The sequence below is a fragment of the Ylistrum balloti genome, unplaced genomic scaffold (assembly GCF_031769215.1).
Source record: "Ylistrum balloti isolate Yb309-2 unplaced genomic scaffold, AGI_CSIRO_Ybal_v1 Utg369790, whole genome shotgun sequence".
In the NCBI taxonomy this organism is placed as follows: Eukaryota; Metazoa; Mollusca; class Bivalvia; order Pectinida; family Pectinidae; genus Ylistrum; species Ylistrum balloti.
Window position 1 is genome coordinate 481,856 of NW_026781974.1, and position 27,941 is coordinate 509,796.

The window sequence follows — 27,941 nt, forward strand, 5'->3', positions numbered from 1 at the left end:
GTGAGGATGCCAGGGTATAACTTTAACTACACTGACACCTTCATCAGAATATGTACACTAAAACAGAAATTCTGAAAACAAGGTCTCCATAGAATGAATTAAAAAATCAAAACATGTTGACTTAGCCATACTCTTTACATAAATTAGGTAGTAACAATACCAATCTATGTCCCCCCTCATCCTGATTTACAACCGCTCTACTACTGCAGATGGCTAAGGGATATCGTCATCAATGTCATCACCCTAATTCTTGATTTTCTTTTTCACACAACCAAAATGTTTGTATTTTTCATGTTTGATGTATGGACTACAAAGACAGGTGATGATGTTGACTCTCATTCACAGAAAGTCTAATAAATAGCCAAGCGGCCTGATGTCAGGAGTGTTGATATCAACAGGATAACCTACACTGGCCTGCTTTAATGCCTAGTAAACCTTGAACAATTTGGATTACATTAGTCACTGCTTAGTTAAAACAATGGTATATAAGGTATATAATGATATATAGTACAGTGATTATTTGGCAACATATTTATTCAAGCAAATATGAAATTTACTCATGTGAATTAAGTTTTCAGTGCAACAGACAATTGTTTCATTTTCACTGATGTATCATTTTCATTAGGATCTTATAGAAAGGTACTTGTAATGTGTATTTTCTGGTTGTGCATACTGTCACTAACAATGTTTGTTTATCTGTACTTTCAAGTTCTTTAAACTTTCAATAATTAATGAAACAGGCTATCGCTTGTTAGTGCTGTTAGTGTCTATTGGAGGTGGCAAGGAAAGGGGCAGGGTAAACAACATAAGAAATACAAAAATGCTTTACAATTCTAAAAAGTATTTTATTCCACCACAAAAAAGTTGATATATTCTCAAAACATAAGAATTATGTCAAATATCACATGTTTTCAATAAACAGACAATTAGCGGGTGAAAATATGAGTGTCAGCAGACACTCCACCAGGTAAAAATTTCCAACTAGGATTAATAATTTTATTATCATTCCTTTTGCTAAAATTCAGGTGCAGCACTATATGTCATTAACACTTTCTGTGTTGTACAAAAATCTGACAAAAATTAAAGCCATTTCAGCTTATTTTTACAGGTATGTCTTTCAAATACAGCCTGAATCTTTCCTAATAAGGACACTTGTCAGTTAATCTTAGTTGATGTTATGACTTTGTGAGGTTCATCCATAACTCTGGAAATATACAGGATTTATACAAATCATTCTTAAAACACACTGTTTATGTACACTTGACATACATAGCACTGAATTGATAAATACAATCATACCATACATCATCTCTCTATAATAATTACACTATTAATAAATGGAAGTTCAACTAACTCAACAAAAAACCCATGAAGAGTGCGGGTACAGTTCTTAGATGGCGTTGAGTGGTAGTGGTGGAGGGGTTGGGTGGTAGTGGTGGAGGGGTTGGGAAGTCAAGGTTATAGATCTTGGGAAATAGAAAATCCTTTGCAATTTGTTTGATAGTTGGTAATCATGTTTAAGTTAATATCATTTGTAAACAAAATAAAGAGAGTTATCAAGAGTCAGCTAGTCATAAAACGAACAAGGGAAGGTATATCTACCACAGCTATCGCATTATATTTGATAACCAATAGTTCTACTAATACAATTGTCTTATATTTTATAAGTTATCTTGAAGAATGATGTCATTACGCAATGTCATTTGCAGCATAGCATTACCAAGCATTTTTTTTACCCATCAAGGCTTTTTTCAGTTTATTCCACAAGTGTTCAGTATTAGCATAACTAAAGGGGACCAGTATAACAAGGTACAGGTTTTTGTATCCTTGTTCTTTTGTTTTTTCAATAAAAATTTTCAGAAACCTTGTAAGGTTCCACTCTACTTGATGATAAACACCATTTATAACTATCCCAGTCATGTACTTTTGTCACAAGATTAAAACTACTTCATAACAACAAATTTTTTACAATTTTATATTAATGTTCAACAAGGAGAGAACCTTCATGTTAAATTCATCCTTATCAAAAAAATATTACTACTTAACCCGCCATATAAGCCACCTGCATAAAAATATCTGCATATAAAGACTATTAATTGCAACAGAAATCATAGTAATTAAACCTCCATAATGTTCACCTGTATATAAAGGCCACCTGCCTATACAGATCACTACCTGTCCATAGAAGAGACCACTTGTACATAGAAGCCACCATTTTCTGCTCCCTTAGATGGTCTTTATAGACAGATCTAACTGTATTCAGTATACAGCTGTTAACTACCGTTGACGGCTACGACGGTTTGATGAACCACAGAATAATTCAAAGACATGGATAGTTCAAGAAATCTTTTTCTTGGTCCCCTGTACTCCTTTAGAGATGAATAGTTTAGATAAGAAACATGTTAATGTAAAAATAAAAACCAGTATGTGAATACATCAACTCCTTGATATGAAAATTTTCTCTCCTTGATGTAATGGAAAGTGTCAATGTAATGGAACAGTACAGTGTGTATCTTCACTAAATCTACTGTAAAAATATCACTAGGTACATAGCCTGGCAGTAAAACAAACAGTAACATCATCAAACAGATTTAATTATAAATGTATATTCTTTATCAAAAACATTTTCACTGTCACCAATATTACACATGGTTCGCTAGCATGAAGCCTAACAATAGACTTCAATTTATGTTCATTAAAAAAAATCAAAAAAGGTGCAAAAATAACAGTGTCATGATATTCCATACAGTTTAAATTTCTTACTGTCATTTGTTCAGTGAAGAGTATAATTTCCTAATCTCTGTCTGGTATAAACTGGTAAACAACCCAAAACCTGATACTGAGGTAACTAGTCATGATTACTCATCAATCAACGTAACACAGATTTTCCATCCAATTTCTGACCATATCTCATGACTTGATAATCAAGTAAACCCATCATAGTTTACTAAATTTAGAACTTTGTTTTCATTTCTCACAAAATACTTTCAATCTCGACTCTCAATCATAATTGTTTTGTGTTATGATTTATCAATATCACAAAAAATCATTGTTCTCTTTTATCTGAAATGTCCATATAAATTATGAAATATTTAATCCAGTCATTTTTTAATCTCCTCCTCCAGTTCTACAATGAGATCCCCTTCATCAACCGTTGCTCCCTGTTGGAAGAAAATCTTCTTAACCTGTGGAGAAAAGATGACAGCACTGGTCAAATTTTCTAAGTGAAACAACAGCACCCGTCAAATTTTCTAAGTGAAACAACAGCGCCAGTCAAATTTTCTAAGTGAAACAACAGCACCAGTCAAATTTTAAATTCAAATGGCAAAATATTAGGGATAATCCAGTAAAGCACCTATCCCACCCCAGGACTCCAGGTTATGTACAGAGCTGCTCCAGGTAAAAATTCTATCCCACCCCAGGACTCCAGGTTTTGTACAGAGCTGCTCCAGGTAAAAATTCTATCCCACCCCAGGACTCCAGGTTTTGTATAGAGCTACTCCAGGTAAAAAATCTATCCCACCCCAGGACTCCAGGTTTTGTATAGAGCTACTCCAGGTAAAAAATCTATCCCACCCCAGGACTTCAGGTTTTGTACGGAGCTACTCCAGGTAAAAAATCTATCCCACCCCAGGACTCCAGGTTTTGTATAGAGCTACTTCAGGTAAAATATCTATCCCACCCCAGGACTCCAGGTTTTGTATAGAGCTACTCCAGGTAAAAAATCTATCCCACCCCAGGACTCCAGGTTTTGTATAGAGCTACTCCAGGTAAAAAATCTATCCCACCCAGGACTCCTGGTTTTGTATAGAGCTGCTCCAGGTAAAAATCTATCCCACCCCAGGACTCCAGGTTTTGTATAGAGCTGCTCCAGGTAAAAAATCTATCCCACCCCAGGACTCCAGGTTTTGTATAGAGCTACTCCAGGTAAAAAATCTATCCCACCCAGGACTCCTGGTTTTGTATAGAGCTGCTCCAGGTAAAAATCTATCCCACCCCATGACTCCAGGTTTTGTATAGAGCTGCTCCAGGTAAAAAATCTATCCCACCCCAGGACTCCAGGTTTTGTATAGAGCTGCTCCAGGTAAAAAATCTATCCCACACCAGGACTCCAGGTTTTGTATAGAGCTACTCCAGGTAAAAACTCTATTCCACCCCAGGACTCCAGGTTTTGTAAAGGGGAACCACCAATAGAATTTCATCAATAATTTGCTAAGAAGTCATGGACAGGAAAACCGTGTATATAAGTGACACATTTTGGAGTCCAAAGGTCAAGTGAGTGTTACTGAAATAGCTTAAATCACAGCACTGTCAAATATCAGTTATAAAAAAAAGCACTATTGATTTTTTAGTTAAAATTGCATAACTGCCCATATTTCTCTCACAAAAATATGTTTTTCCAACAAATAACACCTCTTACCTTGCCAGTCACACCAGCTACTAAACTGTTCTGCATCTTCATGGCTTCTAGGACACAAACCTCCTGGCCTTCACCAATCTTTAAATATGAAATAATTTTATACCAATCATGAAACAAGTTTCATCAACCATCTTTATATAATATGATATAATATATTTTACAACAATTGCGAAACAAGTTATGTCAACTTATACTAATCACTCTTGATGGCCCCGATGTAAGTGTGCGAGGGGTCTTACTGTGGGAGGAAACAGGAGTACCCGGGGAAAACTCACGTGGTCGGGCAGGTGAACCCTTACCTTTTTATGTCCGTTTCGGGAATCGAACCCCGGTCAGCTAGGTGAAAGGCGAGTGCGTTACCACTACGCCACCCGACCACCGTCTTTATCAAACTAAGCTAATGTGAGAATTTTTTCTCCACTCAATAATTCAAAGGTCAGTTTGAAATATAAAAATCAAGGCTCTGAAGAACAATACTAATTCCCTGCAATGACTTGCTGTAAATACAGTATGTATTATCATTTGACCACTTTTGTGCTATCCAATTGAGATAGGCCAGGTAGCATGGAATCATTCCATGACAAAAGAATGCATCAGTACTGGTCAAATATGTGACAAATTTTATTTAAAGCTAAGAATGCAGAATTACTGAATCTGTTGTCGATTAACCAATAACAAAGCGTGTTTTATTTTAACTCGTACTTCACGACCCGGTTTCATGATAAAAATTTAGAAAACTAACAATATGCAGCCAGTTAGTATTGCACACAAACATCTAACCCCATCCAACATACAGAAAGTTCAACTGACCAACTTGGTACTGACCTGGACCCGTTGTTTTTCTTTCAGGTTCAACCAATCAAACCTTTTCAACCTCTTACACTAAAGTGACTTTAGTTTACAATACAAATATTCCCACCTGTTGGCCAACCTCCACAGCAATGCTCTTGATGACTCCAGGCATTGGGGCATTGACCATGGTAGGGAGATCGTCGGGCACCCGCTCAGGCATGTACTTCATCATTTCACTGGCAAACGTATCCATCACGGTCACAGGGAACTACAACATGAAAGGCCATTGGATATTCAACTGTATTAAACAGACTTCAAGTTCCAGAAAACAGTATCGAGAAGGACATCTCAGAGGTTAAATGATTGAGTTTAGATCACTTACCACGGTGCCGAGGTAGCGCAGCTTGTATTTTCCAGCTCCAAGTCTTTGTGTTAACTGTTTGAAAATAAAAGTATCAACATTTAATGCAAAATTTTAATTAACATCAGTTTTGAAGATCGTGAGTCAGCTTTGTTTAATCCCTATTTTAACTGGCCTTTGGACTTTCAAGACATCAGAAATCATTGAAAGATATTGATATCTTCAACTCAAATGACCTAAGAAAACCAAACCCTCCCTTTAAATGCATTTGATTTTAATGATCAAATTCTTTATTTCAAAAACCTGTATTTTATTTCACTCCATCTTTGCTACCAACTATTCAGTACTTAAATCTATTAAGTATGTGTGGGAGCTTTCATGCGATTTCATTCCATGTAAACAATAGAAATGGTTTGTTGGGTGTCTATACAACTAAGAAGAATCGTGCTAACATTTATGTTTTGATCTGCAGATCGTATATTTGGATGATATGTGTGATATGCATACAGTCCCAGAACTGTGGAGATACTAGGAAGATTTTTGATTTCTAGAATTTGTCCACGCCTAATTCTTATTGACAAGATATCTCTCTTACATTAGAATGTGGTTGTATATTACATCATTCTTACCTGAATGACTGTTGGCTGATCATTGATGATGACTTCGAGCAGAGGAGAGGAGAAATCGAGATTATCAAGTATAGACATAGTTTGTCCGTTACAATCCACCTGGTGAACAGCAACAAGTCAGTGTTTATTAACAGAAAAAAATGAAATCCTTAATGTTTTTCACTGGAAATAAATAAAATCATTTCAAGGGTAAAATATGTTTACAAAGCCCCTGCTGTGTCCCAAAATGATATAATGATTTTGACTACATATGTATTTCGAAAAAACTTAAAAATTCTGTGACATTTTAATAATAGTGTGTGTTCACACCTAAATATTTACAAGTTACAATCTGTTAGCTATCCCTCAGGTACAGAGAAGCAGTAAAGAGAAAGATGGTTCAGGCAAAGACAAATAAAAAGGAAGGTGTGAATGTATTGACCTTTGACCTCCACGGGACAAAGAAATGGTTGCACTTTTGCACAGGGGCACTATATATATATGCTCATGAAATTCTGTGAAAATCAACATACTGCAAGGTATTTTTTTTTATTCAGATTTTTAAAGTCTCATTTCATTACAACACTACATTTCAACATTTTATAATTTTAACATACCGTAATGTAGCCACCACCACAAGAGGCAGAAACTGGAACAGATTGACCACCAATCTGGACACTAAGTGACCATACTGTAGACGGGTCTGATGACATGGACATTCTTAAAAAAATCATAAATACTCTTATTTTATTTTCTAAATAAATTTATATGTGAAATTAACAATAAATCAATATACAAAATCAAGAATAACAAAATTGATATATGAAATAAACTATAGATAAATTAATAGATTTATTATAAGCATTTTGCAAATGAGGTACTAAATCAGGATTGTATAGAGTGACTTATTAAGTTCCATATAATGTTTATTGCAATGGTGATCATAGAAAGCTAAAAGAGGCTTGATGGGCCCGTATCCCTCATCTGATATTCAATGATTTTCATTTAACATTTCACATCAAAGTCTTGTTTAATGAGAAGACATCATTTGAAGGCTTTTATGAATTTGACCTCCGTGACTTATCTTTTTACAAACATGTAAGAGCTTCAGCTCAGGAACCTATCAGTTAGATACTGTACAAAAGACACACAAGTGCATAACACGTTTTCATAATATAGAATGAGATACAGTAGAGCCAAACAATGAATTAAACTGCATACAACTATTTCGTCCTTCTAGGACTCATCAGTGATGCTATGGGCCTAAAATTTGAAGTCTAGGAGGTGACTAAAGAAAATCCAAAGTGATCAAAATAAAAGTCAAAATCTTGTAGAAGAGGTGCAGCAGCCCCATTAGTAGATAAATTTCATAATTTTCATACATTACATAACTTTAGAATAGCGTCAAGTAGTACATGTGTATTTTCTGAACCGTGCCACTATTCCATTGAATTTAAACATGGCAAGCAGGTTATTTAAAGTCCATCAGCAGTGTCTACCACTTGCTATCATGATATTGGTTGAAAAGTTGACAACAGACATCACACCACACAATAAGGACACTTAGCCTTTCAAGCAAGGTGAACCAAATAATGAGAGGTGATGTTTAGTAACTGCATTAGAATTCTTAAAATAATTTGCAAGAAAAGACTGTAGAACAATGGTAACACAAACTCATAAACAAGATGACAGTATGATTTGAATTTAAAATTTGTACATATACAGTCATTATATCTTCAGAAGGAAAAAAAGATTTCCCTCAATTTAAATTTTCCTTCATATTTTATACCAGGAAAATCAAAGTTATTTAAAATTTAATTCATGCAGAAAGACCGATAACGATTAAAACAACAAGGGAACCTTACTGCTGTAAAGTGAAAGTACTGGTAAATTTTTTAACAACAAGGAATATAATTTTTTACATTAGAATTAAAAGTCAGGGTAAGCTTGTAACCAAAAAGAAATCCCATTATTGTACAATAAAATTTTAAGTTTATAACAATAAGGAATCTCAATGTTGTACAGAACATATATTGTACCTGGTCTGATTTAAGAAATTACGAGGTAATAAGGAATCTCAATGTTGTATAGAACATATATCGTACCTGGTCTGATTTAAGAAATTACGAGATACAATTTGGTCCTTGATGAAGATGATGGTTGCCATGGCAGCAAGATTACTGTTTTCAATGGCACTTAACTGCTTCCCTGTCAAACAAAGTATAAAGGTGTGTAAGTGTGAGAGAAAATAAAAAACAAACAAGTAGGTATCTTAAGACAGAGATTAAGTGGTATAGAGATGGTGATACTGTTTCATTTTGCTGTCATTAATGAAAGTGTGAAATTAAATATTCATAGAAAATACAAATTTTGGAATATGTGTTATTACACACATGTAAATATAATATCTGTGAAGTAAGAAAACCAGAACAATCACTAAATATTGGTTCTGCAAAATTAAACAACGACACAATCAACATAATTTATTACTGAAAACCAACTCATCAATGTTTTTATTTTTATTTCACTGAGAGTAATTTTGAGGTTCAACTCTTCAGTAAAACCACAGTTAATTAATTTACCAAAGAAATGTATTCCATCACCATAATTATGAAATAACAGAACAAGTAAAAAAAATGTATCCCAAAATGGCTGTAGAGTTTGTGCAAATGACAGAATTTACTTTGAAAACAGTGAAATAGAAAATGTTGATAATATTAAGTACTTTGATGTTACTTTATCCTTTAACTCTACTTACTATTCATGATCAAGGATGTAAACATATATATAATACTCCCAAAGTTTGTAACAATCTAGCTTTAAATGTTGAATATGAATTAGATTTTTCTTCTTAATTCTGTTCTTAATTGTAGCTGTGAAGATACTGAGAGTATGTAATAGAAAAGAACTTTGTTATCAAGGCAAATATTTACAATCTAGTTCATTACTACATTCAATACTTTGAGCCTAATGTGTATTGTTTATTTATCATGTATCTTCTGTCAATTACCTCCTGTAAAATAATATTATCTGGCACAATTAAAATAATAATTGCTCTTCTATTGTACTCCTTTAGTTAACTGTCTGCCGGTCTATCTTTATTTCTTCTCATCTTGTACAATGTAGGTAAATTTTTATATAGTATCTGAATATTTTGCATGTGCTTTAACAGCCTTATATTGTACAATGTACAATGCATTCTTATGTATTTGACTGTTATACTTCTGAGCTATAAGGCTTAAAGAGAATAAACGATACAATACTTACTTGGAAAGCCAACTAATTTGATATTGGGAAATTAATTATTACTTACCTGTAAATCTATCTTGGCAAATCTTTGGAAGTTAATCATATTCTTTCCTGTACAGCTGTCTGACTAGATCTTGTGAAGGTCACTATTACTTACCTGTACAAACATCCCAGTAGATCTTGGGAAAGTAATTATTATTTACCTGTAAAGCCACCTTGATAGATCTTGGGAAGGCAATTATTATTTACCTGTAAAGCCATCTGGATAGATCTTGGGAAGGTAATTATTATTTACCTGTAAAGGCATCTGGATAGATCTTGGGAAGGTAATTATTATTTACCTGTAAAGCCATCTGGATAGATCTTGGGAAGGTAATTATTATTTACCTGTAAAGCCACCTTGATAGATCTTGGGAAGGTAATTATTATTTACCTGTAAAGCCACCTTGATAGATCTTGGGAAGGTAATTATTATTTACCTGTAAAGCCATCTGGATAGATCTTGGGAAGGTAATTATTATTTACCTGTAAAGCCATCTGGATAGATCTTGGGAAGGTAATTATTATTTACCTGTAAAGCCATCTGGATAGATCTTGGGAAGGTAATTATTATTTACCTGTAAAGCCATCTGGATAGATCTTGGGAAGGTAATTATTATTTACCTGTAAAGCCATCTGGATAGATCTTGGGAAGGTAATTATTATTTACCTGTAAAGCCATCTGGATAGATCTTGGGAAGGTAATTATTATTTACCTGTAAAGCCATCTGGATAGATATTGGCAAGGTAATTATTATTTACCTGTAAAGCCATCTGGATAGATCTTGGGAAGGTAATTATTATTTACCTGTAAAGCCATCTGGATAGATCTTGGGAAGGTAATTATTATTTACCTGTAAAGCCATCTGGATAGATCTTGGGAAGGTAATTATTATTTACCTGTAAAGCCATCTGGATAGATCTTGGGAAGGTAATCAGTACTTATATCACCAGCTACAAACGATTCCTCTGTACAAATATCTCTCAGTAGAGGAACATTGTGTGTTACACCTACAAACAAAGAATAGTTTTAAGTTACCTACAAAGAACAGTTTCCACATCTACAAACAAAATTACTTACATCCACAAACCAAGAATAGTATTTGCACTTACAATCAATAGTTTTACACCTATAAACAAATAATAGTGTTCATCTCCAAATAAGGTGTTTACACATGTTCACAACTCTTAACACAGCACAAATTTATCACTGGTCATACCTTTCTAATTGTAACATTTAGTTAAAATATAATCTAAAATTTGCCAAGAACCATTCTATAAAATTTACTAAGACTGAGACCCTGCTTTACATCCCTGGTATGTATTGTACAGTGTGTCACATGACCTCAACATGATGGGTAAAGAACCATTCTATAAAATTTACTAAGACTGAGACCTTGCTTTACATCCCTGGTATGTATTGTACAGTGTGTCACATGACCTCAACATGATGGGTAAAGAACCATTCTATAAAATTTACTAAGACTGAGACCTTGCTTTACATCCCTGGTATGTATTGTACAGTGTGTCACATGACCTCAACATGATGGGTAAAGGACCATTATATAAAATTTACTAAGACTGAGACCTTGCTTTGTATTGCCAGTTTGTATTGTACAGTGTGTCACATGACCACAAGATGATGGGTAAATATATAGACAATGAAGCACAGAGCTTACTCACTGAAGGTTAATTACATATCCCTTCATTTTTCAATCTGTTGATCTCTCAATTTTCATTGTTATTATCTAATTACAAACACTTAAATAGAAATTTTAAACATTAGAGAATACTCTACCTTTTATCACATAGTTGTCCAGAGCATTCACCATCACATCCAAAGCTTCTTGTCTAGTTTTACCATAGGTCACCAGCTGTTGATACATAGAATGAATATAGTCAGTCAGGTGAGTAAACAATACACCTGTAAATAGTGTCTAGTTTTACCATCATCACTGATTCATATGTTGTATCAAGTCAGCAGTGTCTAGTTTTACCATCATCACTGATTCATATGTTGTATCAAGTCAGTAGTGTCTAGTTTTACTGTTATCATTGATGCATATGTTGTATCAAGTCAATAGTGTCTAGTTTTACCATCATCACTGATTCATATGTTGTATCAAGTCAATAGTGTCTAGTTTTACCGTCATCACTGATTCATATGTTGTATTAAGTTCCAATAGGATTAGAGTTAATGTATAGGGTCACTTTGGATAGAAGATATCTACACAATGTTTTCTACTGTGGAACAATCTTTAACATGCAAATCTCTATAAACACTAATTAATGTTTATTATTCAATCATCATTAACATTCATTAAGGATATTTTACCTTACAAATCATGGCGTCATAGTAAACACTGATTTCACTGCCCTCTTTGATTCCACTGTCACATCGCACCTGGTAAAACAACAGAACATTGAAACATTATTCTTCAGGTAAAATTGTCAAAATATCAAGTTATGTATGACAATTCATTACATTAAATGTACATATTTTAGTGCTAATCCTATTTTAGCACTTTCCATGCTAAATATGGTGCAAAGTGCTAAAACATTATTACTGTTTCAGTATACTTTTTATATAACAATTATTGTGGGATGTGCAAAAAGATCATCATGCTAATTTACCAAAAGTAATTAAGTGATAAAATTTCAATGTGCTAAATCAAGTGCATTTACAGAAATGATTGTGAATGTGCAATTTTATCAATGTGTTTATTTGTTGAAATTGATATTGCACTAAGATTTTGCTGCACCAAAATAAGTATCTTTTGATACTGTGCTTTTACTGTAAAATCTACAAAAATACATAATCTGTCTACTGGACCTATCCCTCTGACCTGCTTCCTGGACAGACAGGGATGTTTTCCTTTGAGGTCTCCAGTCCTGGTATTTATTAATGCTTTTCATCCTTTGTCCTAGCATGGTGTTTCATTGTGTTAATGCAGCAATCAGTGTGGTACAATGCATATATTGCCGTGGTGGTAAATGTTTTTTGTACAAGTGTTGTGGTGTGATAAATTTTGTGTTTGTGTGTCACTACTGTGGTATAACCTGGACACTGGGAAAACGATCAAAGACACAGAAAAGTATAAATCTTCAATAAATTCTAACCAATGCTTTTAACAGTCACCTACCTTGTCAATATATGTTGGCTCCATGTACTTGGTCAGTCTACCAATAGACGGCATACCAAAGCTTTTATAAGGATCCTAAAAACATTAATTTCAAGAGATAAAAAAACACATGATACATAATTGGCCATTTTTCATATGAATATCTACATGTTAGTTTTCGTTATTCTAGGAATACAAATACATGGAGGGAGTCATATTATTTGTGACATCACTTTTCTCCCTCCCCTTTCTACTGTAATTTTTTTTTCTACAGGAAATTTATTTTCAATGAATATGTGGATACCTTTTAATCCACAAATTCAAAGGACCATGAATCAATTTCAAAAGAGCTTATGTTAGTTCATGCAGATTTATTGAGTACTTTGTGTCCTCAAAATAGTTATTAAAAAAATTAATAACTAACATGAAATTTGCGCCCCACAAAAATATCTTAATTTACAATACTGAATTGCAACTTCCTCCATATTTTGAACAAATCCAAATGTCGATATAAATCACCTATAATGATTTGTTTCTGGTATAGGAAAGACAACCCAAGTTAAACTCATTGTGCATAAACAGGCAATTAAAGCCAGTGCTTGGAATGAAGTCCTATCATGATGTTTTTTCATTATCTGTAATTAACTCACATCCCTGCCTTTTCATTATCTGTAATAAACTCACACCATTGACTTTTCATTATCTGTAATAAACTCACACCTCTGACTTTTCATTATCTGTAATAAACTCACAACCCTGACTTTTCATTATCTGTAATAAACTCACACCATTGACTTTTCATTATCTGTAATAAACTCACACCCCTGACTTTTCATTATCTGTAATAAACTCACACCTCTGACTTTTCATTATCTGTAATAAACTCACACCCCTGACTTTTCATCATCTGTAATAAACTCACAACCCTGACTTTTCATTATCTGTAATAAACTCACACCCCTGACTTTTCATTATCTGTAATAAACTCACACCCCTGCCTTTTCATTATCTGTAATAAACTCTCACCTCTGACTTTTCATTATCTGTAATAAACTCACACCTCTACCTTTTCATCATCTGTAATAAACTCACAACCCTGACTTTTCATTATCTGTAATAAACTCACACCTCTGACTTTTCATTATCTGTAATAAACTCACACCCCTGCCTTTTCATCATCTGTAATAAACTCACAACCCTGACGTTTCATTATCTGTAATAAACTCACACCTCTGACTTTTCATCATCTGTAATAAACCCACACCCCTGACTTTTCATTATCTGTAATAAACTCACACCCCTGACTTTTCATTATCTGTAATAAACTCACACCCCTGCCTTTTCATTATCTGTAATAAACTCTCACCTCTGACTTTTCATTATCTGTAATAAACTCTCACCTCTGACTTTTCATCATCTGTAATAAACTCTCACCTCTGACTTTTCATTATCTGTAATAAACTCACACCTCTACCTTTTCATCATCTGTAATAAACTCACAACCCTGACGTTTCATTATCTGTAATAAACTCACACCTCTGACTTTTCATTATCTATAACAAACTCACACCCCTGACTTTTCATTATCTGTAATAAACTCACACCCCTGCCTTTTCATTATCTGTAATAAACCCACACCCCTGACTTTTCATTATCTGTAATAAACTCACACCTCTACCTTTTCATTATCTGTAATAAACTCATACCTCTACCTTTTCATTATCTGTAATAAACTCACACCTCTGACTTTTCATTATCTTTCACCTTTTCATTATCTGTAATAAACTCACACCTCTGACTTTTCATTATCTGTAATAAACTCACACCTCTGACTTTTCATTATCTGTAATAAACTCACACCTCTACCTTTTCATTATCTGTAATAAACTCACACCTCTGACTTTTCATTATTTGTAATAAACTCACAACCCTAACTTTTCATTATCTGTAATAAACTCACACCTCTACCTTTTCATTATCTGTAATAAACTCACACCTCTACCTTTTCATTATCTGTAATAAACTCTCACCCCTAACTTTTCATTATCTGTAATAAACTCACACCTCTGGCATTCACTAAGAAGCAATTATGTCTCTCTGTGCTTTTCACAAGATATATACAGTTATATACCTTTTATATATATATATATATTTTTTTTTTCTTCATTAGAAAAATACTGTTAATTAACATAATGTAAAAGAGTATACCTCAGCGTAAACTCTGCATTCAAATGCCCAGCCGTCTATTGGGATGTCTGACTGTTTGTGGAGTAACTTGTGCCCTGAAACAAGTACATTATTCATGGTATTCCTTAATGATTTAATTCCCTATGAAACAAGCATTTTCAAGCCAAGTGTATTATGTTATCACCACATAGGATAAAAAATTGATGTCATTTTGAAATGTCATGTTTGATTGGCCGATGTGGTTTAAATTGTAAAGATTAATTTTGATCATCTTTTCTATTATGGATCCTTACCGAAAACTATGTGAATGGCTAATTACCCCCCAAAAAATTATTCAAGTTAATTCTGATAAGGGTTGAAACTTTCTGTACAGATCTTATTAAGAATTATTCATATCATAATTTCTAAAACATTCATTTTAAATCTCAGATACCTGATCCAGGAGTAATAGCTATGGATTGTGTTTACCTTTAGCAGACCGAATCATCTGATGGACGAGATCAATGCCTGTAATACACTCAGTAATAGGATGCTCAACTTGAAGGCGGGTATTCATCTCCAGGAAGTAGAAGTTCTTCTTTGAGTCAACAAGAAACTCCACTGTACCTAATGTTAAAAGTTTTTAATAACAAACAATTCTTTTTAAATCAGTGACCTATCCAGAGCATAAATCAATGGAACCCCCCCCCCCCTCCCACCCTCCATTCCTCAATCCTAAGCCTGGGCGGTCGGGTGGCACAGTAGTAACACACTCACCTTTCACCTAGACATCAGGGGTTTAATTCCTGGAACGGACCTAAAGGTATGGGGTCACCTGCCCAACCCCATGGGTATGCTGGTTTCCTCCCACAGTAAAACCCCTTGCATGTTTCCATCCCGGCCAACAATTTTGTTTCACAATTGTTGTAAAATAAATAAAGTTTTATTTCAATCCTAACTTTAACCCTAAGCCTTGACATGGACAAGGGACTTACTGAGACAACAAGAAATTGGGTATAAGATACTAAACAATCAAGAATCCACACCATATCTATAATACTAACCTTGAATATTCAAAAACTTTTCAATTATAATAAGTAATTTTCACACAACTATGAAAAACTTCACATTGTTACCTGCAGATGTATATCCCACTGCTGCTGCCAGTTGTGTGGCTTGTTCTCCCATAGCTCGCCTCATGTCTGGATCAAGGAAAGTGCTGTAACAATAAATTCAACTATAAGTATTTTACACTGTTCTAATGGTCATACATGCACCAATTTCTTAACATGATTTTTTTTAAGTTTTTAGCTTGCCTAATCAAAGAATAGAGGGGTTAATGAAATCAGCATAGAGTCACCATTGCCAGGTTACCGATTCACTGGATGTATTGAAATGCTGTAGTATATAATTATATATGTTAGCTAGGATGCTGATATTTTTATGATGGTAGTTCTGGATTGTGTTGTTATCTTTGAAAAGTGAATAGTGATTATTAATTTTAATTGAAATTTTGTAATATAAATGGACATTAAATTTGCTCGCTTAAAGTTTTGTAGCAAGCAATGAAATAATCATGTATCTGGTGCCAATTATTCCAAAAATGACATCATCAAAATTTAAAGATTGGAAAATTTCATTTAAGATAAGACCTAGGCCTATAAAAACAACACGTTCTCCTGCTAAATGGTGCAAAAACAGACAGAGTAGGTGTGACAGGAGTTCTTTTTTTATCTTCTATGTCGCCCATGAAATCCTTTTAATTCCTTATTTTTAAATTAAAGTTTATTTTTACAGGATAAAGGATAACAATTATATAGAAATACATGTAAAAACTTAAAGGTCCTTGCCTGAAAATTCACTAATAACTTTAAGGTAGGCTAAAAGATACAGAGTCAGTGAGGTTCATGGTATTTTTAGACCTTACCTTGGAGCTTCCTCGATGACTTTCTGGTTTCTACGTTGTATGGAGCACTCTCTCTCATTCAGCCACAATGCATTTCCATGTTTATCACACAAAACCTGATTGACAATGAAAGCATGTCTCTCAATACTTAAAACAAACATGAAAGCAATCTTTTCTCATTCTATTACATGTTTGAGGTAAACAATAGCTCCTAGGTCATACATAAACTCCTTTAAGTTTATAAGATAAATTATAGATCACATTTCCAGGGTCTTCTTTTTTTTGTGCCTACTACAAAATCGTTTTTGTATAGTTTTAAACTATAATTGTAATAGGTATTAGACTCATGTGATGAGGAGTATTAGCAGAGACCATTGAATTAAAAAGCTTTACTCTTCAAGTTTTAGGATTTATAATGTATATTCCGTAGACCTAGAAAGCGATCACAGGTTATCCATTAGATTGAACCCTTATATCAATTTATTGCTGTACCCAAGTGGTTTAATATTACATATATTATGCTACCCAAAAATTTTCAGAGAGCATATAGTCGTCACCTTGTTTTTTATTATTTACATCACATCTTTTTTTATTCTTTTCAAAATATTAATGCATTTGACCTTAGTTTTAGATCAAAAGGCCCAAAGGGCATTAAAGGGTCATCTGACGATAAAGATCTATATATGAAAGATGCAAATAGGCCTAAAAATGAATTGACCAACTACACTACAGCTTACATAGAAGACATTGGTTGATGCATAACAACATTTTTCACAAACCAGAAATTTTATTCTTTATACATGCACTACACTAATGCCATTACTCAGAACATATTGTGTTGAAAAAGCATGCTATATGCCCATTATCAAGGCCCATGGCCATTTCATTATTGAGAAGTTGCTTACACATTTCGCCACATTTGACCCCTGTGCCCTTGAAAGTAGGTCAAGATGAACAAACTTTGTAGCCCTTCATCCCAAATCCCTGGGTCAAGGTAATTAATTTTAACAAACTTGGTAGCCTAGTGTGCTGAAGGCCCAGTATCAATACCATGAACCTTTTGTTTCTTGAGAAGATGTCGTTTGAAGACCTTAACACATTTGACTCCTGTGACTTTGAAAGTAAGTAAAAGTCATTCATTTTAACAAAGTATCTATTAAAAATATTTGACCCCTGTGACCTTGAAAGTAGATCAACTTAATTTGTTTTAACAAACCTTGTAACCCTTCATTCCAGCATACTACAGGCCCAATATTGGCAGCCTGGGTTTTTTGGTTATAGAGAAGAATTAGTGTAAAAATTTTAACATATTTGACTCATATGACCTAGAAAGTGGGTCATTCATATTAACAAAACTTATTATTATTATTTAAGAGGAAGTCATTTGAATGGAAAGTTTACAAACAGCGTATGGCAGGCAATAACAGACAAAACACGATGGCTAGAGGACATCCTGACACTTCAGGTCAGATGACCTAAAAATAGTAATACCTTGAAAATCTGAGTATGTATGTCAGGCATGATTAATGTTATTTTTCAGTTCTTGTGCAACATGTTACTTACCTGGACTTCTATATGTCTCGGGTTATCTATAAATTTTTCAATCAACATCCTATCATCGCCAAAGCTGGATGAAGCTTCCTGCTTGCTCAACCGGTAAGCATCTCTGAAAGTCAAAGTACATGTAAAGTTGTTATTGTCATTTTTCATCAAACGTCTTTGTTCACTTGCTTCTAAACTTTCTCATTTTTTTAAAACTCCTTTTTTGTTTTTATGATAAACAAATAGTACCTTCCCTTCTCTTGTGTAAATATCTATAGCCTCACCTCCTCAAGACTCTCTACATTGAATGTGCACTATGTATTTGTCCACTGCTATAAGTTATAGACAAACCTCCTCCTCACCACCACCTTTTTCATTGTCCTTGCTTCCCCATCACTCTAGATACAGCCTGTGTCTGTCCCCAGCTATACATTCTACACAAACCTCCTCCTTACCACCACCTTTTTCATTGTCCTTGCTTCCCCATCACTCTAGGTACAGCCTGTGTCTGTCCCCAGCTATACATTCTAGACAAACCTCCTCCTCACCATCACCTTTCCACTGACCTCCCTTCTCTCTAGGTTCCCCCGGTATCCTCCTCATCATCAACTTACCTTGCCTCCTGATCATTCCATGCAATCCTCATGCCTTTTCCACCACCACCAGCTGATGCCTTGATCATGACCGGATATCCTGATATAATCACGTAAAGATGTCAACATCAACATACCATACTGGAGAATACAAGTCTAGAGGCATATATACCTGTGTCACTCACCATGTTTTAATTATTGTAACACTTAAAATAGAGTAAAATCAATGGATCAATGGGCTTGAGTTTTCAAGATGATTGACAGAATAAAATTATCATGAAATCTTCAAAATTTGTATCTTCTGTTCTGTATGCACATATTTTCTCTGAATCCTTCAAATCCATGAAAGGGAAATGGGAGATCATGAACATACCACCTTTAAGGTGATACAGGATCATTGGTCTGGAATCATATCCACACCCGTGACTTCTTTGATAAACATAGGGAATCAGGTAGTAATATAAACAAACTGTGTGGCTTTGGTTTCAGTGTAGTGCTACTGTAAACTTCAAGGGAATGATATCAACCTTGCACAGGTCAGAATTTTTTTCTAAAACAATCAGATGATATATGTCAAAGGTGTAGAGAAGATATGTAAATAGAGTGTGGAACTCTTGGAATTTGAAAGTTATTATGGGCTCATTAAGCCATATGATGGATTATACTAAATCAGGTTTCTCTAACAGTATTAGTGCCTTTATGTCATCACTGTACAATATTTTTTACCTATTTCATTGGCGTATTTGACACAAGCATCAACATCATCAACTTCACCGTCGTGTCCTGGAATCATATTCACGCCAGCTTTGGTCGCAATTCTCTTGCTCTCAATTTTATCCCCCATAGCATGAATTGAGCTGCTGCTAGGACCAATGAACTCAACTCCAATTTCAGCCTGAAACAACAATGATAAAATCATATATCAGGCAACAAGAATATTTGCATTAGAGTATAAACCATGAGGCCAGGTAGTCTATGGGATATACACCATGTCCTTATACATTATATTTTTCTGTAAACTTTATTGAGTCTGTTCATGGGGCTAACTCGCCTAGCTTGATGGATATTTACACTTTGTACTGATATATTATTTCTCTATAAACTTAAAAAACTTTTAATATAGCACTACCCAACAACATTTAAATTCATTAAAGTACTACTATTCATTAAAGTACTACTATTCATAAGTACTACTATTCATTAAAATCAGTTTTTACCAGAAACAGCAACTCTTTAAAACACTGAATTAATCACACAACAGGCCTGTTGTGTCATGTTATAAAGACATTTCATGAATATCATAAGACATTATTGTGATGTCATGTCTTGATACTATCACGTGATTGTCATGGCAGTGACAAAACATACTATCCCTGTTAACACAAATCTGTCGGAAATTAATTTCAGGTTTAACTGATTTATCAGAAAGTGACAAAATGTACAGTCCCTGCTAAAATAAAATTTAAGAAAGACTGATTTTGGGGTATACAGTTGTTTCTCAGGAATACTGGTTTTATGATAAACAGAATTTTACACACAATTCAATGTAATATGGTATTAATGAAACACATTAAATGATTGATACATCACTCGCAAGTCTCGTGACATATCAAATCATTGACATGCATGTAAGTTCCTCTATTTATAACATGTGTTTAAACTTTATATCAAAAGACCTCATTACAGCCAGCACTAAAAACTTGTTCAGCCTAATTGATAAAACAAAGAATGATTTCTGAAATTAGAATGCAATAACCAATATTACTTAGCCTAACAAATTCCAAATTATCAAAACTTACCAGTTTGGCAGCAAACACTGTGTTTTCTGACAAAAACCCATACCCAGGATGAACCTATAACCAAAGAAAAATCAAACTTCCATGAAACGATGTAACAGAGAATAATTCTTATCTTCTGTGAAATCATATATTTTCGTGCGGCAAATTTTCATGGTTTTCAAAAAAAACATGTTTCCTAGACACTTTATATGGTTTGTGGATAATTATAGCTCTATCATTTTACTAATACAAAATTTAACTACACTTAGACATATGGATTTATTGATTAAGAGCACCCACAAAGTCATGGAAATAAAATCCCCACAAAATTGATGATTTTACAGTTTATCTCATTTTTCTACCAATACCTAGTCTAGTAAAGTTAATAGCAATGACGTTAATACAGCTCCGATATTACTAAATGATATCATTTTGGTGAAAATCACCATTTTAAGTATAACATCCCTCTTTTTCATTTTCTATTAAAATCTGTACTAAATATCATAACATTTCAAGAAATATGTGTATGCATTGACCTTCTTTATGCAAAAATGAGAAAACTAATTATATTCAGCCAGTTAATTTTGAACAGGTATAGCTGACCCCCTCAACTCCTTATGCTAGATATATTCTGCAGTCCAGCCTCCATTCCAATCTGTGAAATGGCATTTCTCCTGCAGATTCAGCCAGTCCAACTATTTCAGCAACTTACTTGACAGCAACCTAATACCTGAATGTTTGTTTTTTGTTATGATTACACTGCATAGGTATGTCAGAAAGTAGTCATTACAGACTAAAGCTGTACTGGTAACTTTACTCACTGCCTGAGAACCAGTGTCTTTCACAGCCTTCAGAATGGCATCCATGTTGAGGTAACTCTGGCTAGTAGGAGCAGGGCCAACATTGACAGCTTCATCAGCCATGAGTGTGTGTACCTACAGACAAGAAAGGAAAAATATTTATACCATCTGATAGCATAACTGCCTAAAATACTTTGTATGTTGTCTCTTCATTTTTGATATACAATTATGCAAATGTAAATGATTGAAAATGATGCATATGTTTTAATATCTTATTCAAAATTATTACCAAAACCATTCTATCACATGACAAAGTAATACATGCAACTTTATAGTTAAATCTGTCTCAATGCATCATTTTTTCAAAAAAAGTCACAATGTCTAAATGTCTCTATTCAATAGTTCTCCCAAGGTATTTCCTATGTTTAACCTGGTTAATGCATTACCCTGTGTAATGTGTTTGACTTCCTAAAAGGAGTGCAACGAGCAGCCTAGGCTATGATGATTTATATATCATGATTTGCCAGAAGTTGTTAATTGTGCACTGGATCAATTTGCTGATGATACATCAGCTATCACAAATACTGAAGAGGACAAAACGAACTTCCAGCAGGATATCAACGATGTACATGAACAGTCGGTCAACTGCAAGTTAATGCTACAAAGTGTAAACATCTTCACCTGGGAAAACTGATGCAAACCCACCAAATATTGACAATGATAACATAGATTTTGTCACCAAAAAAAGGACTGGGTTTTACTCTAGATAATAAATTGATGTGAAGAAATCATGTTCTACAGGTAACAACAAAAATGAGACAAAAATATGTTTTTAAACTTGAACAAATCTCTTGCTCGACTGTGACTTTAATATGCAACAGCAGTAACTATAATTACTACAAAAAAGACATTGGAACATTAGAACAAGTCCAAAGGAGAGCGACAATATTTGTAGGTGAAAGTTTTCCAGAAAGACTAAAAACAATTGGATTGCCTACTTTGAACATTGAATACTTCAGGCAGATATGACACAGGTTTACTGAATCCTTAAACATGCTGATATTCCCAATCAAGGACATCTAGTCCAAAACTGGTGAAAAAAAAACATCACACTCGTCTTAATATTCAGCAGTATAGCTTACATAATGCAGTTTTCAACAATTGTAACAATTTATCACAGGATGCAAAAAAAAACATCACAAGATGTTCCTTGTCTCTCAAAGCAGTGACAACAACATTAGATGTTCATTGTCCCTTGAAGAAGTGACAATAGCATCAGATGTTCATTGTCCCTCAAAGCATAGACATCATCAAATGTTTATTGTCTCTTGAATAAGTGACAACAACATCAAATGTTTAATCTCCCTCAAAGCAGTGAAAAAAATATAAAATGTTTTATCTCCCAAAATGCAGTGACAACAACATCAAATGTTTAATCTCCCTCAAAGCAGTGACAACAACAACAAATGTTCAATCTCCCAAAATGCAGTGACAACAACATCAAATGTTTAATCTCCCTCAAAGCAGTGACAACAACATTAAATGTTCAATCTCCCAAAATGCAGTGACAACAACATCAAATGTTTAATCTCCCTCAAAGCAGTGACAACAACATTAAATGTTCAATCTCCCTCAAAGCAGTGACAACAACATCAAATGTTCTATCTCCCTCAAAGCAGTGACAACAACATCAAATGTTCAATCTCCCTCAAAGCAGTGACAACAACATCAAATGTTCAATCTCCCTCAAAGCAGTGACAACAAGTAAATGTTCAATCTCCCTCAAAGCAGTGACAACAACATCAAATGTTCAATCTCCCTCAAAGCAACATCAAATGTTCATCTCCCTCAAAGCAGTGACAACAACATCAAATGTTCAATCTCCCTCAAAGCAGTGACAACAACATCAAATGTTCAATCTCCCTCAAAGCAGTGACAACAACATCAAATGTTCAATCTCCCTCAAAGCAGTGACAACAACATCAAATGTTCAATCTCCCTCAAAGCAGTGACAACAACATCAAATGTTCAATCTCCCTCAAAGCAGTGACAACAACATCAAATGTTCAATCTCCCTCAAAGCAGTGACAACAACATCAAACAATCTCCCTCAGTTCAAATGTTCTATCTCATTGTCCCAGTGACAACAAATCAAATGTTCTATCTCCCTCAAAAGTGAAAACAATATCAAATGTTCAATCTCCCTCAAAGTAGTGACAACAACATCAAATGTTCTATCTCCCTCAAAGCAGTGACAACAACATCAAATGTTCAATCTCCCTCAAAGTAGTGACAACAACATCAAATGTTCTATCTCATCAAAGCAGTGACAACAGCATCAAATGTTCAATCTCCCTCAAAGCAGTGACAACAACATCAAATGTTTCAGGTGGTATATGTTAGACGCAAAAGACATAATGAGCGAGACAGAAAATGACAATCATCAATGACTTACTGATCTTGAATCCACATCACTGTGTATAGCAACAGTCTTGATACCCAAGCGTTTACAAGTTTGAATGACACGGCATGCTATTTCTCCTCTGTTGGCAATAAGAATCTTATCAAAAGTCTGAAAAAAAATTGAAATATATCAAAAAGATCTCTTCATGTATCAAATTGATGAACTTTAGTGACAGCTCTGTTGATAAATGATATTTATAAAATTTTAATTTTTAAAATTCTACTCTAAACATGAATACAGCAATATCAGAAGGATAACAAAGTGGCGTATAATTTCAATTCAATGGTGGACAGAGATTGTTTTATATGAGATATCATCAAATATATCCTATGAAACAATATGAATACTGCTAACCTGAAATCAAGAAAAGAAGTAACCAGTAACTTAGGACAAGGTGTTCATATGTATATTGTTGTGTACAATATGTACAATGTTTTTTTAATGCTTCGTGGATTGTACAGGGTAAGTAGAAATTTAAAGCAACCAGAGTAAAACAGGGCAAAAAAATATCAAGTACATTTTATGAAGATATACACACTGCATATATAATGTTATCAATTAAATAGATAAATGAATCAAATTTTTAAAAAATACCAATATTTTCCCCAGATTAAAGCGAGATTCTCTCGTTCATAAATAATAGTTTTCTGTAGAAACTGATGTTAACAGTGAAATCTGACTAATCAACAATGTATAGCAATCCTTACTTACTTAATACATAATATGTATGCACCCAATGTAAGACCAACATACCTTCTCATTGGGATCAGCTCTGTCATTCCAATATAAGTCCTTTGATTGCAGTGCTGTAGATGTACTGAGGTTTCGGTTGAAAAGTCTCCAGGAGAACTGCAAGCAAATAATGTGTTAATTTTATGTAATCACTTGTCAATGAGATGTCTAATTATGTATATGGGGAAGCAACTCTGTTCTGATATTTGATCAGTTTCCTTCTTTGATTAGTTTGTATATTAGTTTGAGTAAGTTGACTAGCACATTGAAAACTAGCAAATCCAGACTGAAGCTAGATGAAATGGTGACATCTGAATCTTGAAGTCTATATTTGCATTATATCTGAGTAAGAAACATTTACACTGAAGGTAGGCTACAAATGTCAAGTCGTATAGGTGGGTTGGCTTCATTAAGATATGCACAAAGACGTTACAACATAATCGATAATAAATTGGATATAACATTAAAGGGAAAATATTTAACTGTAGATTTAGACAAGTTGCAGTAAAATGAAATGAACAGAATTGACACAATGCCAGGTTTACTTTTTTAATCTATGTATATTTGACATATAGGCTCTTTTTTATTATCTATATGTATGTCTACTCAAAACCGTATGAAAATAAAATAATTGCTATTGATCAATAATTCTCATGTTGTACTTTTGTGTTGAAGACTGAAATCAAATTCTCCATCACATGACAAACAAAATACCACATCAGGTTAACTTTATATTTATATTCATGTTCTAAAGGTATTTGAAAGGCAGGTAATAACTGACATAAATATCAAGTCTCCCTTGTTCTTAATATGTTATGTTTGGTAAATTATGTATAAAAGTAAGATGTTTATACTTAATCAATAATTCTATGTTGTACATTTATGTCAAAGGACAGAAGTCAACTGCCCATTAAACAATCAACAAAATACCAGATCATCAATTTTGTTTCCCTCAGGTCATGAAAAAAGATCCCATATTAAAACAGGGCTCTCGATCTGCCAGATTTGGGGCCGAATCCCAATGCAAAATAGTATCTTTCCCAATTCTAAGGGCCCCAGGCCCCAGTCCCAAAATGGGGCGTGAGAGCCCTGTTAAAAGACAACGAAAATGATAACATTACTTATGATAGCAATTAACTGAGAACACTTTAATACTGTGAGATTGTTTGTATTACATTATATGGGAGAAGTTCCATACAATCAACATGTCTACATTACAGGAATTAATACAACAGAGAAAAATTCTTTCGGAATTGAAAATGCAAGGAGCATCCATGCCCAGGTCTCTTCATATTTTTAAGCACTAACCAGCTACCCAAAATATCTATGTATTATTTTTATTTGATATTTTCAACAGAATGTCATATAAGCTTCACTCTTTCCAGGCACGGCCTTACTCATAACACTTAACAAATAGCTGATTGATTCAAAGTCATGACCAAAACCATGTTTTCTGTTTATTTACTGCATATTGCATTTCTCACAGCATAGACAAAAACATGATACAAATGATTTTAAAAAATTGAAATGATGCCTCCTTTTATTGCAATTTTTCAACTGAAATTCGTGTGTTTTCAATGACCCTGAATTTGAGTAAGTAACCGATATTTGTACTCAAAGCCGTAACTAATGTTATCCTTCAAATCTACCAAGTAATGACCTACTGCAACTTAGTGAAGTTTATGTCATGTTTGAGAGGGACAAAATGTGCACAATGAAAAGAAGAAATGGATAGAAAAAAAGCTGGACTTATTACCCATAGGAGGAGTTGTGCACAACCTGTTAAATGAAATAAAATCAGATTGTTCAGCAATTTTATAGCTTGTTCTGTGGTTGAAACGCCATTTTTTAATTTGACAGTGGGGCGAAACGTCGCAAGCGGATGCGAAATGTCGTAGCAATGTATTGGGGGCGAAGCGTCTGGTATCCTTGATACCACATCACCTACACTGGCTACAGAATTATTTGTTCATATGTTTCAATAATGTACAAAATGTGATGAAATAAAACACATTTTAAACGTTGCACCTGAAGCAAAATGGTTATTCGTAATTAAATTAGCCTATAATTGTACCTGACATCCGCAGGTTCTTGACGAAGTCGCTGTCGATAAAAGTCCTTTCGACTTTGACAATCGAAAACAGACGGAGGCCGCCATGTTTGTTCGCCGGACTGCAGGAAACTCACAGGAGTGCGAGAAAGCAAATGACATTATCTTACTATAGTTATTGTCTTTAAGGATCCAAGTTTTCAATAATAATTTATATTTTTGTGAGAACTTTTGAATATCTAGAAAATTAAACGAGAAAATAGAATTCTCGTTAAAATTTACAGGTACGAGATTATCTCATTACCATAATATCGCTGCATCTTTCTGTCATATGTATTTATGGCTCTACAGGACTTTTATTTTCAAATTGTTCCGCAGATGATACTGTTCAGTCCAGATATTGCAGGTCGCAGAGTGGTCCTTGTATGAAACCAAGGTATGACACGTAGTTGATGTTTTTTGGTAATGTGAAAGTGGAATCACCGGAAAATGTCGGCCATATTGACAAAGGTTAAAATTTCCTGCAAATATACAAGGACTATTTTGTCAAGATCGTATGATTTCATTGTTTTGCTTTAGTATCAGCTTGTTGACGATGCATACTACTGTATGGCAGCATAAGCTTTAATTTAGCAAAGACGTACATGACTCATGAGATTATCGATTGCGTAGATCATTCGCCGTCTGAGCAGAGCTTATCTTGACGGAATGTTTATTGTCAGTTGCCGATATTGCACGATGAATGTACTTTGACAAGATTTGTTTCAAATTGTGTTGTTTCAGTTAAGTCTGGACCACGAAAATTATAGACGTAAACAACGTTCATTTTACATTTCTTGCAAAGGTTTCTTCTTCGTCATTGTGAGCAGAGATTGCAGATCTGACATTTGACAGAAGAGTCTTGCGAATTTTTTCTTAAGGGTGTAACATTTCCACTTCAACATTCTAATTACTTCAATCTTCGGACCTGCCTTCATGTTTGTATATGCAATGATTTGAATGTGCTGAAGTAACTTGATGGGTTGGATACATGGTTTTGATCTCTGTAACTCCTCCTATCCTGAAGTAACTACTACCATACTATGTCTATGTGTTACTATATATAAATCTATATATGAAATTAACTTCTTGCTAAAGCTATGTGTTTTGGCATAAATTACTGATTCCTGATGCATTAATCTGCAATTTTGCAGCTGACCATAGTATTTGTATTGTAGACATTTCATAATTAAGTAGAGTTTGTAAACTTATTTGAATATAGTTGACCTATAATCTGAACAAGGAAGGTAAAAGAGCGCAGAAAATTTGACAAGGTTCAA

General features: G+C 34.1%; 1 protein-coding gene across 1 annotated transcript; it reads right to left on the reverse strand.

Annotated features, from left to right (window-relative positions):
* Window positions 1-824: 824 nt before the first annotated feature.
* On the reverse strand, window positions 825-26,730 carry LOC132544287 (propionyl-CoA carboxylase alpha chain, mitochondrial-like). The gene is made up of 23 exons (XM_060207862.1): window positions 26,647-26,730; window positions 24,594-24,689; window positions 23,832-23,948; window positions 21,398-21,511; window positions 20,598-20,651; window positions 19,525-19,693; window positions 18,820-18,898; window positions 18,227-18,329; window positions 16,685-16,779; window positions 15,894-15,976; window positions 15,247-15,384; window positions 14,800-14,873; window positions 12,613-12,687; window positions 11,805-11,873; window positions 11,268-11,343; window positions 10,370-10,480; window positions 8,287-8,389; window positions 6,799-6,901; window positions 6,203-6,301; window positions 5,595-5,648; window positions 5,340-5,480; window positions 4,421-4,498; window positions 825-3,185 (listed from the first exon to the last, which is right to left on the reverse strand). Exons 1-23 carry the CDS (start codon window positions 26,728-26,730, stop codon window positions 3,102-3,104), a joined length of 2,199 nt encoding a protein of 732 aa, XP_060063845.1. The 3' UTR covers window positions 825-3,101.
* Between the last annotated feature and the right edge of the window lie 1,211 nt (window positions 26,731-27,941).